The 16644-nt window shown below is 43.2% G+C and overlaps 2 protein-coding genes across 9 annotated transcripts; both read left to right on the top strand.

Moving 5' to 3' along the window:
- The first annotated feature begins 279 nt into the window (after positions 1-279).
- On the top strand, positions 280-6250 carry eif3m (eukaryotic translation initiation factor 3, subunit M). The gene is made up of 11 exons (XM_010876351.4): positions 280-321; positions 899-1031; positions 1834-1972; positions 3034-3157; positions 3315-3409; positions 3565-3648; positions 3767-3866; positions 3974-4055; positions 4655-4798; positions 5285-5345; positions 6005-6250. Exons 1-11 carry the CDS (start codon positions 280-282, stop codon positions 6126-6128), a joined length of 1128 nt encoding a protein of 375 aa, XP_010874653.1. The 3' UTR covers positions 6129-6250.
- A 5650-nt stretch (positions 6251-11900) lies between these two features.
- Positions 11901-16644, top strand: prrg4 (proline rich Gla (G-carboxyglutamic acid) 4 (transmembrane)). 8 transcript variants are annotated; one of them, XM_010876376.5, is made up of 8 exons: positions 11901-11919; positions 12094-12140; positions 12797-12912; positions 13027-13190; positions 13281-13308; positions 13742-13883; positions 15237-15425; positions 15773-16644. In XM_010876376.5, the coding sequence occupies exons 3-8, from the start codon at positions 12801-12803 to the stop codon at positions 15798-15800; spliced, it is 663 nt and encodes a 220-aa protein (XP_010874678.3). In that variant the 5' UTR covers positions 11901-11919; positions 12094-12140; positions 12797-12800; the 3' UTR covers positions 15801-16644. The 8 variants fall into 8 exon arrangements, with proteins under 8 accessions (XP_010874678.3, XP_010874670.3, XP_012992410.2 ...); XM_010876368.5 differs by lacking the exon at positions 11901-11919 and adding an exon at positions 11920-11945; XM_013136956.4 differs by lacking the exon at positions 11901-11919 and having other exon boundaries at positions 11953-12140; positions 13122-13190; positions 13747-13883.

Below are 16644 nucleotides of genomic sequence, written 5' to 3'. Positions count from 1 at the left end.
GACGAGATTGTAAATCCTAATCGGGCCCTGTGATGGCATACTAGCTTACTATATACTAAATAGTGCGTACTTCACCATAATCTGCGAACTAGTATGTAGTATGTAGTATGAAATTTGAGATTCGGACAATTTAGTCCACCTAGATAAATCCTACGGCCCCTTTAACAAGGCGACCCGGAAGTGCATCATGTTTGCCGGTAGTTTGGTATATTCTTTTCCGGTGGTCTCAGGGGTGCTGCGAGCGTGGATTTTATCTAGGCTCATTAAAACGTTATTAAAATGAGTGTCCCAGCATTTATCGACATAACTGAAGAGGACCAGGTATGGTTAAAGTTGTTTAACAGTTAGTGAAGAATAAATCACCACACTCACGTCGATATGTACGACAAGGTTTTACATGAAAAATAACATTAGCATGCTAAATACAGCCATATGATTGTCAATGCACTAGTTAGCCTAACTGTTTTTTAGCATGCTAACATTACAGCTGGTACCATTTTCATGGTCAATAAAATAGAGGAAGTTGTTCTACTTGGGAAAGGTATTATAACCTTTGATTTTTATTTACATCACACAATATATTGACAGCTGAGGCGTTGTTTTTCACTTTTGTAGGTAGTTACGGTAAGTTTACGTTTTAGTTAGTTAAACGAAAGGTTGTCCCACTTGAAATACATGTGACGTTTGTTCGTATGATTAAATAAATTGCCTTTAATTTACAGATTTACTGCCAGTTTTAACAATTTGAAAGGAATCTGTACATTGTGGTCCTATAATCAAATGTAAGGTTTATATTTCTCCGGGGACTACCTTTAAGCAACGTTTTTAGTTAAACGCGGCACCACTGTCTGCAATGCGTTTATTCTATCTTCTACTAATGTGTTGTTGCTGTTGACAGGCCTCAGAGCTCAGAGCCTACTTAAAAGCCAAGGGAGCAGAGATCTCAGAAGAAAACTCTGAAGGCGGTCTCCATTTGGACCTGGCTCAGATCATCGAGGCCTCCGATGTCTGCCTCAAGGATGACGACAAAGGTGATTGTGACAGCAGAGAAACCCCTGCATATAGCTAGTGGCACCACAGAGAAGATGTATACATCATAATAATTTAGTAAACTTATATAGGTATAGTAATTCCCGGTGCTAAATTTGCAGAACTGAGTAGCCTTCAGTGTCCACCCTACACACCTATCGGCTGGGTGGGGGGTGGATATGCACCAAGTGGACGAGTCTCTTGCCTTGCAACCATATAATTTATGTGTGTCTTGCGTCGTATGGAATATCAGATATGAACAATTATTGGGAATATTTATTATCAGCAACTAGACTGAAACACATTTGTTAACTTGAGCGGATGGTGCCATAACACAAACAAAAAAGAAATTGTAGACTACAGAAAAACAAATCTAGAGCCCACATGTAGAAGTTGCTTGTCCTTTTGCATCTTGGCCAGTTGAATCGCTTTGTTCACACACAAGGTTGATTTTAAATGTGAAAGGCACATTGGAAACATTTTCGGAAGGCAGCTGAAAATGTTTCTGACCTAATGACTGTGGGCAGGACTGATCTATCCTGGAATTCCAACGTGCCCACGGCAGCGACAAATGCACCTGTGTCTGTCCGGCCTGTCAGCATTCACATGAACTCTCCTTATTTCCTGTCTGTCTTCTGTTGGTCAGCCCCTCCTCTCTTCATCAGTCTGCATCTCATACCAAAACCCGTCCTCTCTGCCTGCTCCTCCACATGGGTCCCCACACCTGATCTGTTTCCCTGTCTCTTAATTGTTCTTTGTGTGGCTATGTGGCGGTTAATGCTCTATTCCTGTCCTGCTCTGTAGAAGTGGAGAGTGTGATGAACAGCATAGTGTCCCTCCTGTTGATCCTGGAGGCAGAGAAACAGGAGACCCTGATTGAGAATCTGTGCGAGAAGCTGGTCAAGTTCCGTGAGGGAGAGAGGCCTTCGCTGAGGATGCAGCTGTAAGTCCAGATATCGACATCACTTTTCTCTACTAGTCCTCCCTTGGCCAGCTGAAACATGCAGCCATTCAGCTCTGGCTGAGTAACCTGTCCCATTGTGTGGTGTGTTTTGGTTGTGTAGGCTGAGTAACCTGTTCCATTGTGTTGTAACTTTGTGGTGTGTTTTGGTTGTGTAGGCTGAGTAACCTGTCCCATTGTGTGGTGTGTTTTGGTTGTGTAGGCTGAGTAACCTGTCCCATTGTGTTGTAACTTTGTGGTGTGTTTTGGTTGTGTAGGCTGAGTAACCTGTCCCATTGTGTGGTGTGTTTTGGTTGTGTAGGCTGAGTAACCTGTCCCATTGTGTGGTGTGTTTTGGTTGTGTAGGCTGAGTAACCTGTTCCATTGTGTTGTAACTTTGTGGTGTGTTTTGGTTGTGTAGGCTGAGTAACCTGTCCCATTGTGTGGTGTGTTTTGGTTGTGTAGGCTGAGTAACCTGTTCCATTGTGTTGTAACTTTGTGGTGTGTTTTGGTTGTGTAGGCTGAGTAACCTGTCCCGTTGTGTAGGCTGAGTAACCTGTCCCATTGTGTGGTGTGTTTTGGTTGTGTAGGCTGAGTAACCTGTCCCATTGTGTGGTGTGTTTGGTTGTGTAGGCTGAGTAACCTGTCCCATTGTGTGGTGTGTTTGGTTGTGTATGCTGAGTAACCTGTCCCATTGTGTGGTGTGTTTGGTTGTGTATGCTGAGTAACCTGTCCCATTGTGTGGTGTGTTTGGTTGTGTAGGCTGAGTAACCTGTCCCATTGTGTGGTGTGTTTGATTGTGTATGCTGAGTAACCTGTCCCATTGTGTGGTGTGTTTGGTTGTGTATGCTGAGTAACCTGTCCCATTGTGTGGTGTGTTTGGTTGTGTAGGCTGAGTAACCTGTCCCATTGTGTGGTGTGTTTGGTTGTGTAGGCTGAGTAACCTGTCCCATTGTGTGGTGTGTTTGGTTGTGTAGGCTGAGTAACCTGTCCCATTGTGTGGTGTGTATTGGTTGTGTAGGCTGAGTAACCTGTCCCATTGTGTGGTGTGTTTGGTTGTGTAGGCTGAGTAACCTGTTCTATGGCATGGATGAGTCGGCCCCGGTCAGGTACACGGTCTACTGCAGCCTCATCAAGGTCGCGGCCACCTGCAATGCCATTGCCTTCATCCCTACAGACCTGGACCAGGTAGGCTGAACGTGCACACCTGCCGTGCACTGTCGCTATCGTGTTGTTCTCATCAGTGTGCATGTCCTGTGCTTTCACACCACGCTATTCACTCATAAGGGTCTCTGTTCTTGGTTATCCGTCTAGAGGAAACTCTATGCTTGTGTGTGTGTTTTAGGTGCGTAAGTGGATCACAGACTGGAACCTGAACACAGAGAAGAAACACACACTGCTGAGACTGGTCTATGAGGCTCTGGTTGACTGCAAGAAGAGGTAGCTACACTGTGTCCTTAAGCTTCTAAAGGAATTACCCAGAACCGCTGGATGTGGACCTGGAACATTTCTATTGTTCTGGTTCCGGGTCTGGTTTCACACTGAGGAGTGTGTAAATCTGCGTGTCGTTGACTTGGGGTGTGTGTGTTCCTCAGCGAGGCTGCTGCTAAAGTGATGGTGGAGCTGCTTGGTAGCTACACAGAAGACAACGCCTCACAAGCACGTGTTGATGCCCACAGGTACATGTGTACACACACACCTGTACCCTACTCTAACCCATCTTTACCGCGATACCTGACACTCATCTCCCCTGTGGCTTGGCTGTCACTCATCCCCCCCTGTGGTCCCTCCCACCAGGTGCATTGTGCGAGCCCTAAAAGACCCCAACACCTTCCTGTTTGACCACCTTCTGGCCTTGAAACCTGTCCGCTTCCTGGAGGGAGAACTCATCCATGACGTGAGTGCTGATCCCCGATCAGGGAGCGCGCTGCCATGTTTTGGTCTTCGGTGTTAAAGACACCAGGACTTGCTGTTTGACTTAATGCACGTCATGCTCTTTCACAGCTCCTAACCATCTTCGTCAGTGCAAAGCTAGCGGCCTACGTGAAGTTTTACCAGAGCAACAAAGACTTTATCGATTCCCTCGGTGAGTGATGTCAAGACTTGACGGGGGCAGCTCATGCCTACTAACCTGACTGCAGAGACCTTATCCACCGTGGGGGCGGGGTCTGCCTGGCTTAATCCACTGACCTCTGGGTACACAGTTGGAATGTGTGTGTCAGCAGTGTTTCTCTCCCTCTCTCTCTGTCCACACACACACACGCGCGCACACACAGCTGAGAACACAGTGGTTTAATTAGCGCGGTTGACCCAGACCCCCCAGGTCAGAGGTATGTGTGGGTCGGGATGTCTTTGCAGACAGTATGTTATTGTGGCGTTAAAGTGACTACTCAGCGTAGTTCCACACTGCTGGACACAGAGGCAATTAGCCAAGGAACACTCCCTGAGGCGTCTGTCATTGGCTGAGTTTGTGTGTTCATACGTGCGTTTTTTTTTAAATAAATGGGCGACCTCACATTCCGACTCGTGTCGTACCTCAGAGATTCCCTTAAACGATGACACTGAGTCCTAGTCACGTTCTTAATCAAAGGAACTAAGAATGTGTATTGACTAATGGTGTTTTAACTGTACTTAACTGTCTTGTCTTGTTACGTTGTTGTTTCAATGACTCTGTTCTGCTTCCAGGGCTGAACCATGAGCAGAACATGGCCAAGATGCGTCTGCTGACGTTCATGGGCATGGCGGTGGAGTTTAAGGAGATCTCCTTTGACACCATGCAGCAGGAGTTGCAGATTGAGGCTGATGAGGTGGAGGCCTTCGTCATTGATGGTATGAACACAGAGGGTTTGGCCTCAATTCGGAAAGATAACAAAAATACCAAATTCAGTAATAAAAATGTAAAAAACATTTTGTTTTCTCAATACATGGAAAGGTACAATTTACATTGAAGTGAAATGACAGATTCAGGGCCTTTGACATAAATTGATCCAAACTCCGGGAACACCATTTTAAATAAGGTTCACATTAATACTATAAGCCCCTCTGACAGCAGTAATCCCCCCGCTACAGTCTTCCTGACATCTATAGAGACCCATTCAAATGGTCTTGAAGGCTGTTGTCTGTAGATTTGTCTGGAAATATTGCGGGGGCCAAACTGGCCTAGGTCCACATGCTGTTGGAGATGGTATACTTCTGATTGCTGTGACATTGGCTCCTTCTCTGTAGAGCCGCTGTTTTGTGAAGGTTGACCTGACACAGAGACTCCCTGTCTGCCGCCCCACCTCTCAATGTCTTCCTATCTGTTTCCTGGTTTAGCTGTTCGGACCAAGATGGTGTACTGCAAGATTGACCAGACGCAGCGAAAGGTTGTTGTGAGGTAAACCAGACAAGAAAGACACATGATATAATCAAGTGTATTCTGCAACATCAGGGGCAATGTTTGGCAGGCTAAAGCTTCACTGTATTCACTATAGAGAAACTTTTTAACAGAATGGAAACCAGTGTTTATTTTTTACTAGCAATAATCCTCCCCCCTGTTTTAGGCAGTTTGGTTCCTGTTGAAGGTGACACAGCTGATGTGTTGTATAGAGTCTTTTTACTATGCAATCAGATTTTTTTTCAAGGCCCTTCTACAAAGACCCCCTTATACAACCAGTCTTTGTTCTTTTCCTGTAATTAAATCTTTTTTGTGACGTTTTTTTTATCCTTTTTGGCCTGTTGAGTTTCAATTCTATTGTATGTGTATTTCCTCAGAGGAAATCTGTGCATCTATTTTTAATTCTCTGCTACCAACCAAGTAGTTTGCTTCTGAATTTATTTGTGGCAAATGTCTCGCTATTACCTATTAGTTTTACAGTGTTGGGTTGTGAGTATGGGTAGGAGAAGGTCTCCCCTTCATGTACTTCAGATTTTTTACACCACTTTTTCAGAGTGAGACTCCAAGCCCTTTTATTTCAAGTTGTGCTTAACAGGGTTGCCAGGTATGGACATAATGCTACATTTTCCTAACTGTGTCTCTATCTCTGCCCCCCTCAGCCACAGCACACATCGCACCTTCGGCAAACAGCAGTGGCAGCAGCTCTATGACAGTCTCAGTTCCTGGAAGGGCAGTCTGGCAACCGTAAAGACCAGCCTTCAGACCTTGTCCCCCTCTGCCTAAGATCTCTCTCTCTCCAGAAACACTCTTTAAATTACCACCCCCTTTCCTTTATCTAATTCCCTTGGTTGAATCTTCTGTCACCATTTTTATATTCACCCAATAAAAGACAAATTGAGATCTCCCATGTTTGTTTTTTTCTGATCTGTTAATGGTGGCTCTTCCCTTGGCGACCTGAAACATCTGGTACTAGTTAGGTCCAGAGTGGCAGTGTGAGATTGGGTGTGACTAGAGAGAGAGAAGGGACCTGTTACTGAGGGTAATAAATGGGTAACCTGGTTTAGAATTTACAGACCCTACTGCTAGGAGCCATCTTAAACTCACCCCTTAGCTGAGGTCAGAGTAGTGTTCATTTTAGCTGTGATATTTTTGGGGGGATTTTAGACCTTGAGGTAGGTTTTGCAAAACTGACCTAATGTGAGTTCTAAGTTGATTCCCATGTCAATATACTATCGGTACTGTCTCCCACCTCAGATGTAAAACAGGTGACTCATGGGGGAAAAGGGTAGTATTGTAATATTTACATTATAACGCCCTTTATCTGCGGCACTCCCAGAGTAGCCTATCTACTGGTGTAAACCACATTGGAGCCCTCGCTCTTTGGAAAACGCCAGCAACAATGTTAAGCACATCCCTAGTAAGTTGGAGAATTCTGAATGATAGGTGAAAAGTTGGGAGAAATCCACATTGGCGCTGACCAGAATGCAATAGTACTCTGGCTTAGTGCTGTAAGAGGAGAAAATATTAACTGTTGGGTACATTTTTGTCATTTGTGTTAAAATCACATGTCTGGCAGCATTCCAGAACATTAGGTTATGAGCTGTGCTGATGTGTTAAAGGCATTAAATAAAAAGGGGTCCTCTAAAAGTTCTATCCTTCAGAGACTGATGAAATGTAGTTGATTAAGTAGTCAAACTCATGCGAAAACCCCTCAGCTGCCGTTTACATTTGAATTAACTTTATGTACTAATTCACAATACAATATCAGTGGACATGTCATTTCAACAGCAGACATTTTGTCCAAGAAAATTTCTTCTGAAGAAAGCAAGAGTGCAACTCCACTGCCTTTTTGCTGTATAGAACAGAAGCCAATAGCGACCCAGTACTGGTGGTGATGTCACTGTCCAGGCCCGGCAGAGCCTCACTGATCACTCGTATCCCAGAGGCCTCTGGGGGCAACATCTCTTATCAGAGGGAGTCAATCACATAACACCTTCTCAAGAGCACAACCTCATCATGGCCACCACCAGTAAGGTGGTTTACAGAGGAAGTGCATTTAGAGGTGTGTACTGAGAGAGTAAGGTTTTACTAAACACTGGAAACACCCTGACACACCCCCCCTCCCTGTATAGAATCTCTTCTCCCATCTTGCTCTCACCCATTCCTCCCCATTTATCTTTTCTACTGCAGTTTTCCTCCATCCCTCCTTCCTAAATCCTTTGTCCAATCCTCTAATTTGTCACTCGGGCCCTAAGACACTTTTATGGATGGTGTGTGGTGAGATATGTCGTAGCACATGTGTTCTCTGGGGTTTACCGGCTGCGTTTCGTGGGCCCTGTCTTATCACTGGAAACTGGTAGTTCCACATTGTTCAACACAAAAGCAATGGAGCTGATCATTTTCATAACCTGTATGGACCAAAAGATATGGTTACTAAAGGCTGCCCATTTGTTTTGTGGTTTTATTGGTCGTGTACACAGCAGATGTTGCAGGTGTAGCGAAATAAAAAATCAGCTAATGCGGTCAATTAAAAATCTAATATAATCTGTACATTAAGTGTGTGTGTGTACTGTACATTGTGATTGTCTATGAGAAATCCAAGAGCAGGAAGACAACCTTGTCTGTGCTCAGGCCCATATCTACCATGGAGAACATGTAGATGTTTTTCTATGTGCGGTCTAAAAGTAGTGAACTGATAAATTCCGGGACAATTTGGTATTGAATGTCGGAAACCGGGACATTTTAGTGTTTTACAGATTTTTGTCAGGACCCGGGACACCCAGCTTGAAACTAGGGACAATCTCAGGGCGAACCGAGACATCTGGTAAGTTAGCTTCAATCAAATTATTGACAGTTGACTGTAGGACGTTGTAGGAGTAAGTTTGATTTTGGGGGACATTTTCATTTGCATATTGTTATTATGTGTGGGGACCGATTTACTTATTTGGTGGATCTGCCCACCTGCTCCTAGGCCCATGACTGTATGCCAGTAAATTACCAGGGAATGATTTTTTGTGAAAGACTTTCTTTAATATCAATACAGTGATTAACACTGAGTTTCCTTTCCTGACAAGGAAGATCAGTGGAAATTGAAGAGACCACTAGGTTTAGCCAAACCAATAATTTTCTTTGGTAGGAATTGTTTATATGTGTTAATAAAGAGGTTAGATAATGGGGGTATGGCACTGTGGTAGAGCATTTGACCGCAGATCAAGAAGTTCCAGGTTTAAATCATGGTGCCGCCTACACTTCCTCTTCACTAATAAGTACAGGTGTTTAGTGGAAGCACTTCTTTTCCAGTGGTAACTCCAGGCTCCATGCACTTATGGGGTTTCTTGTCAGAGACCAGGGTTCAATACTCATCTCCACCTGTCACATCTGACACCACTTCACCTGTCGAAACTCTGCTTCCTGGAAACAATTTGTAATGACCTCAGTATTTCTGGAGTATAGATGCGGCCTAGCCTGAGCTCCACTAATTCACGGAGGATCTCTGTCACAACCCACCACGAAAAAAAACACCCTCTATTTTTCTTATCAAGTTTCTCTCTATTTTTATTTTTATATTTTTCTCTAGTGTGGACAAAAATAAATCTGCAGTTAAAGAATTAAACAGTGTTGTTTGACTTTTGTATCCTACTCACACAACCGTTAAAAACAGACACAGAGACTGTGTCCATGGAGAGTGTGTGAAACTGAGTGGGTGGGTGGTGAGTGAGCATTAACGAGCTGGAATGGGAATTTGTGAACGTCCGAAAAGGCTGTCAAGATGCAGGGCAGATAAGCACTTAGTTTAACGGCCTCAGTCTAGCAAACTAGCCAGTATGCTAGACCGTGCCAGATACACAGCCAATCATGAGCATTGGGTCCTGTTCACACTCCAGCGTCAATGGTCTCCATGCGCATGCGTGAATGTTTTTTTCAGCGCCGCAAACAGAAGCTGTTCACAGGGTGCCGAGGTGACCTGACCAACACCATACGGGATGGTCCCTGGAAATGTGTGAGGCTCCTCGGAGACATGAAGACACCTTCACCACAGTGTGGTCGGACCAGAGTGCTCTAAGGTACACCGGAAAGGAATGTGAAGCTCAAGACCCTCTATGCAGTGAGGCGGCCGATGTGGAATAGGGCGTGACCTCTCTCATTGCTCATGAAGTCGACCATCTTCCCACTCCTTAACTTCTTGGATTTGTTTTCATGCTAAAAGTTGTTTACCGGGCATCATTCCACCAGGGCTTTTGTACGTCCTCCCTGTGCCATTCAACTCTGGCTGCTCACACTGAGTGTTATGGGGAATCTGATCTCTGCCAGGTGTGTGTAGTTCACTAAAGGTGAACAGTGTGCAGTGACTTCTAGAGTGGTATAACGTTTCATAAACATTCAGTGGATATCTAAATTCTCCACCCATGTTGAAAATGCAGGTTTTGCTGATGTCGAGACATCACGTTGGCTCCTTTTTCATGTTGAAGAAGATCTTGTGTGTACAGTTATTCATGTTTTTAACCTATTGTTGTCCTTGGTATTCTTATTCATGTTAGAATGACCTTACCACTCATCAAAGTGTCTGTCCATAGGTGTAGGCCATTTGGATTTTGTCTTGAAAGAATGGTGCTGGTCAATACGTGGGGCTGTAATGAGCATGTGGTTTTTAATATGTGCCCAGGCTGCCCAGTTTGATGTGCAGGCCTGGAAATGTGAGTGCTGATCTCTCTGGTCATGACAGAGAAATTTGTCTCGAGAACATATTTAATAAGACATATCATTTTTGGAAAAGCCTTCACAAATTGCCCCCTCTTGAATCGTAAAGCTGTTTGATTTGAGATTTTATATGTATATGCCCAACACAGGCCCCAGTGCCATGAGGGGGAACGGGGGGCTTAACCCCCTCAGTTGAATTTTCTGTCCCCCCAATTTAAGTTTAAAATACTCTATAAAATATATTTTTTTAAAGATTAGCCCCCTCGCCATTATCTTCTGCCCCCTCAGTCACTTCATCCTGGCGCCGGGCCTGGTCCAACATGTCCAACAGGTTGATCATACCTAAGCAAAGCATGTCAAAATGGTCAAAAAATTATGGCCTTGAATCCAATAAGTGATATGTTGTCAGCACTATGACGAGTGACTATGTCACATTCCATGCTGAAAGGGTTGCCGGAATATTGCTACTGTTGAACTCAATCTTTTTAAGAGAATGGTACAGTGTGGGGGCAGGCTTGGCTGAACTGTTCTGTCCATATCGACCGTTCAACGGATCCAGCGACTGGTTACGCCGTTGTCAATTTTCACAGAGAAATGATCCCTTTGTTTTTATCCATTTAAATATTGTTGATTAGGTGATCTTTAAAAAAGGTTCAAAAAAACAAGTCAGTAATGTTTTGTCTCTCGATTTCAGCGTTGACATCAATTTAAGCTGCATTTTCAATAAGAGTGTGTTGACTTTTTATGTTCACTTTTAATGTGTTTGGGATGTTCGTAACACATTTGGGATGTTCGTAAGAATATTATGGCTCTTTCAGAGCCTGGTTTTCAATCATCACAGTTTTGTAGCGAGTGCAATATCATCCAGCCACACACTAGATAAAGTCAGGAATGTCTTTTTCTTTCTCTGTATCAACATTCCTCAGAACAAATCTAAATCCCTGACATTGTCCAGATACACCCGAGTGCAGGAGATGTCCCATTTACTTTCAATGATCTCCATTGACCTCCCTGTCTCTTTCTATGTGTTTGTAACTCAAGTACTTGTCCGTCTCACTCTCTAATTGTATTTCTCTCCATGTTCGTATGTATCCATATTTCTCACTTTCTCCCTGTTTTCTTTTTTACTGATACGAATCATACCATTGGTTTACCTGGCACCTGTGATGGAACTGCCTCTAATTACATAGTGCACAAGACATCAACCCAAGTGTAACCACAGACAGATTGAACTGTTGACTAGGCAGGAGCAGGCAATGTCCTGATAATAATGCCCAGACCTTACATAAGCCTTATCAAAGACCTTAGTTGAGATTTTGGGCACAGAGGCTGCATTATAAACCACAAAGAACACTGTGGGTAGCATTTTCTAAACGTTTTTTAGAGTGAAATATTGCATGATTCATTGTCAATCTGGCCTTCATAACTGCTTGGCTATCCAATCAACCCCAGCCGGCAATTGGCTCATTAATCCCTTTCCTCACTCATGTAACTCCTGAATGAGTGTCAAAACGTTTAGCAACTGCATTAAGTTTTGGGCGTAATGAATACATCCCTAGAATGTCCCTAGTCTCCCATTTTGTTCAATGTTCAAGCGCCACCTAGTGTTTACACGGCAATTTTCCCAGAGAATCCATTTATCCAGGTAAAAGCTTGATTAGACTGGTCTGTACCAGTGTTGCCAGATAAAAAGATTTTCTACGCGATTGGGCAATTGTTAATGACAGTGTTGCGGCAAAAATTGGCTTGGGTCTGTCGAATTACAGATAGGGTTGTATAGTAAAAATTACGTTTGTGCAGGTTTTTTGTGGAGTCTGTGGGTGTTTGTTCAGTATAAAGTCAATGTTATCTGGCAACCCTGGTGTGTACGCCACAGGTAGGAATTCTATAATAGAACAGGAGGTGAGGTCACCGCTGTTGGGTGTAAACAGAAACTTCGCGTTTCCTAGAATGTTTGACTCTTTTTTGATGTGGAAGAATTGTACAGTTTCTTCGTGCGGTGTTGTTGGATGTCGATGATGATAACAGTTTTTATATATATTTTTTAAAGGAATATCATATCAATATCTGCTTTCATCGACGAGCAAAGGTTAAAAGGTAGTTGGTTTCACCTGTTCGCAACATCGTAGTGGTATTCATTAGCCTAAAGCTTTAAATAAAAAAATGAGTAAAGCTTTAATTAAAAAAAAGATTTCCATGTTAAAGTAAAACATTGGGTATTGAAGTGTAAATATGTATACTTTTTAAATGAAAATGAAACCTAACAATCAACAGTTTAACCGTATGCGTTCTGAACAGATGTGTTGATTCTGGGTTGGAATTAGGATTTCCCCCTTGGACATCAGTAAAAGACAGTTGGGAACCTAGGGGGAAAACAAGTTTCGACTGGGAAAATAATAGTTTTGGAGCAATCATCGTGCTTGGAATTAATCCGCGTTCACGTGTAATCGGAAGATCGTAGTTTTCAGTGGGAAACTTCTCTTAACTGATGATCCAAATGCAAAATAGAATGTTAATGTCTATTAATAAAGTTAGCTAGCTGTGTTGTTGATTTGGGTAAGTTTGTAATTATCATAAAACGATATGTTGATATTTTGGATGAAAAGGCAGTGAAGCGTTCTCAGTTGGGGTAATGGTGTTATCAGTCATGAATACACCATAACTGATAACAACTAGGTGTGTTTGTCAGTCACTTGTGCAATTCAAACTTCCTACCTACCCTCTTTAACGTATGCTCAATTCATCCTCCTCAGGTGAATGGCAATGCTTTTGCATTTATTCATGCTGTATCAGCTGCTGCCTTGTGGAAACTTTGCTTGTATGAGGAAGTTATTATTCAACACAGAAACCGAGAACCAGTCAAAAGAAGGTGAGACATGGTCCAAACAGGTGTTCACATTTAATGTGGTTATATAACTAATAGTAATATTAAATTCAATTTTTTAGTTTGCATAATTTTAGTACATGTGATTTCATCTACTAGTTTTCATGGGGGAGGAGACAGCAAATGCATTTTTAGGACGCCGTTTGTTGGCTAATCGATTTGACTTTGAGATGTTTACCCCTGGAAATTTGGAGCGGGAATGCTTTGAAGAAGTCTGCAATTACGAGGAAGCCCGAGAGTTCTTCGAAAATGTCCCGAAGACGGTAAGCGAGGAGGAATTTGTGTCAGTCCAGCATTTGAATGGTAGCTCAGGTCACATTACATCACATCCTAATGTGTACGTTACTTTACAGGACACCTTCTGGAAACAATACACTCAGGGTAAGACTACACACATCACATATCTATGTCACAACCCAACTATTAGCCGCATAGTCTGTCATGTAGACTTAGCCTAACATTCAAGAGCATTGAACTAGTATCTGAAAGGTTGCTGGTTCTCCTGAGAAGATAAGCTAAAAATATATATATATATATCTGTTGTTCCACAATCTTATAAACGGGAGACAACTTAATGTGGCCAATTGCAACTCTGGTCCTCACATTCAGCAGTCAGGCATCTTGTCTTCTCTTCAAACTGTTTGTTTTCATCCACAAACATAAGTCCCCAGACAGACAGAAATATGTCAAGTTAGCATAAAAAAATACACCATACACTGCGACTAAGTAGATCCAGTAGATCTTTCTCTTACCAGTGCTCTGAACTGAATTTGTTGAGCAGTGACCACGGTGTTGTGTTTGTGTGATCCCACAGGTAAGGACAATCGGCCGAGCCGGCTGGATGTGACTGCCCTGCTGGTGGGTCTGATCGCGGCGGGGGTGTCCCTCGTCATCACTGGCTTCTTGGTCTGGTATTTCTGCCAGCGGCGCTGTAAGGATGGCTTTTCACACTCAGGGTGAGTTGGAAAGGACCATTATGTACACCAGAACAAGTCACGGAATCAATAGTCTGAATAAAATTAGTTGTGTTCGTCGGCTGTTTGTGGCAGGGTGATTGGCATCGAATGCAAGTGCGTGTTATTGTGTGAGAGCAGGTGTTGGTGTGTGTGCGCACATGTATATGTATGTTTCAGACGTAAGTCTTTCTGCGTTGTGAGTACAGCTTCCTCTGTAAGCTCACGTCTGGCAGAAAATTAAAAGGACATCAGCCTTACCAATAGACATGACCACCATCCTTTATAAACTTATTGAATGAAGTTACCTCTTAGATGGCTCCTTCTGTGACTTCTGTTTTTCTGAATGTTCTCAACTACATTACATACAGTGCCTTTGGATAGTATTCATACCCCTTCACTTTCCCCCTCAACATGTTTTGTGTTATAGACTAAATTTATGATTGATAAAAAATTGTTGACACCAATCTCCACACAATACATAAAAAAACAAATTATCTCATTAGTATTCAGATTAGATTAGATACAACCTCATTGTCACTAAACAGTACAAGCACTGTTCAACGAAATGCAGTTAGCATCTAATCAGAAGTGCTATTCATACCCTTTATTCAGTACTTTGCAGAAGCGTCACTGGCAGGGATCACTTCTTTGAGTTTTCTTGGGTTGGCCTCCGCCAGCTTTGCAGTTTCTTACGCTCTTCTTTGAGATCCTCCCAATCTGTGTCCCCAAACTGTGATCTTTAGATTTCTTCAAACAGCATGACACATCCCTGACTGAGGCCCTTCTTGCCCGTTTACTTAGTTTGGCCAGACTGCTAGCTCTACAAAAAGTCTTGGTTATTCCAAATGTCTTCCATTTCACATGGATGGAGCCAACTGTGCTACTGGGAAATGATGTATGCTTAAGTAATTTTTTATGACATTCCCCAAATATATGCTTCAGCACATATTTCTGAGGTCTATGGAGAGTTCCTTGGACATGGCTTGGTATTTGCTTTTGCGTGTGCCTTCCTAAATCACATCAGATGTTAGACTCCAATCAAGTTGTAGATGCATCTTAAGGATTATCAAAGGACACCAGAGCCAATTGAGCTCAATCTGGAGTGTCTTGGCCAAGGGTTTAAATACCTCTGTACCTGACATCTCAGTTTTTCATGTGTTCCACAATATCGTTCTGGCGTTTTGTGTGTAGACGGGCAAAAATCCTCAATCAATTATAAATGAAGTCTATAACACAAGAATGTGGAGGAAGTGAGGGGTTCTGAACACTTTCCCAAGGCACTGCACGCACTCACATCTGTTTGAGTAGTACCGGACAGTCCCTGACAGTGTGCATCTCCGTGTGTGTCTCCAGGTCTGTCAGGGTTCGTCCAAGGCGGAGTAATGCTTCTCTGATCATGCGGAGACTGGAGGAGGTCTCTCTGCAGCCTGTGCTCCCGGCCCCGCCGCCCCTTGAGGAGATCAACCCCCCGGGCCTCCCGTCCTACGAGGATGCTATAGTCAATACGGGACCACACGACGCCCCCCCTCCTCCGTACCCTGGGTAGGCCCACACGCTCATACACGCTCATGTACACTATGGTGCGGATTGCCGCGGTGGGGTGGAAGGGTGAGTGTAGCCAATGAAATGGCTAGTTGGTTAGCGGTACACGCTACTTGCCTTCATGCTGGGACCTCACTCGCTCTGAGACTGTGAAGTGGTCGGTTTCTTTGTAGGTGACCGTTGTCTGCTCTGAGCGTCCCAAGCAGCCCTGCTACACTTATCAAAAAAGCTGCTCTGCCTGATTATGGTGACAAAATAATTCACGCATACGTTTTTTCAGTGTACCTTGCTTGTTAAGTGAGACAACATGTTTCAATTGTGTTTTTTTTATTTTTTTTACCCAACAGGTCTCGACCTGGAAGTATTCAACGATAGCAACGGTTTTACCTCGGCAGATGAAGGTCTCCATATTTAGCATCATTTAATGCTACGAAGAGGTTTAGACATATCTACTTTTACATGATTTGTACTTGACCATGCATGTGCAACATAGGATTTTATTGAACTGTAATATTTTGTGATCATTTAAATTCATATTAATGTAACTCTTTGTGACTGGTTACCTCTTTACCGCTGCTAAGCATATTTAGCAATTTCCCAGATGTATAGCCATTCCTCTGCTTGTGCCCAAGTGTATTTCATTGTTTTATTCCTTAATTTCAATGTTGAGCTCAACTGGCAAGGCAGTACTTGACATTATATTGTTGCTATAATCTGTCCATGGCTCTGCTAAAATTAATGAAAAATGAAGGATGAGAAGCTGTATTGCTTGCAGTGAGATATATCACAGTCAGTGCACAGTATGAGCATAGTTTTTAGGACAGACCAAAAGTCCTGACGCCTACACATTCTCGGAATCATATATGTACAGTACATGTCATAACTAGTCACTTACGCTGTCTGTGCTTGACGCAATCAGTGCTAGACCTGAATGGGGGGTGGGGGGGAATTGTTTAGCCTACTCATTTTGGCTGCCTGTACTGTTTAGGAACTCTGCAGTGCTAATTAGCTAATGTTCTGTAGGTGCTGCAGAAATCTGAGCAGAAAGACATTTCGGGTGGTGTAATAAGTTCTGCTGAGCTCCTGCCCAAGTCAAGCTTGCTATATCTTGGCCCAAGAAAGTTGAAATTAATTGGTCAAGGAAAAAGTGTGTGTGTTTGTGTGTGTGTTTGTGTGTGTGTGTTTGTGTGTGTGTGTTTGTGTGTGTGTGTTTGTGTGT

The sequence above is a fragment of the Esox lucius genome, chromosome 2 (genome assembly GCF_011004845.1).
Source record: "Esox lucius isolate fEsoLuc1 chromosome 2, fEsoLuc1.pri, whole genome shotgun sequence".
Taxonomy (NCBI): domain Eukaryota; kingdom Metazoa; phylum Chordata; class Actinopteri; order Esociformes; family Esocidae; genus Esox; species Esox lucius.
Note: the sequence above shows the minus strand (reverse complement) of the source record. Positions and strands in the feature narration are given on the sequence as shown.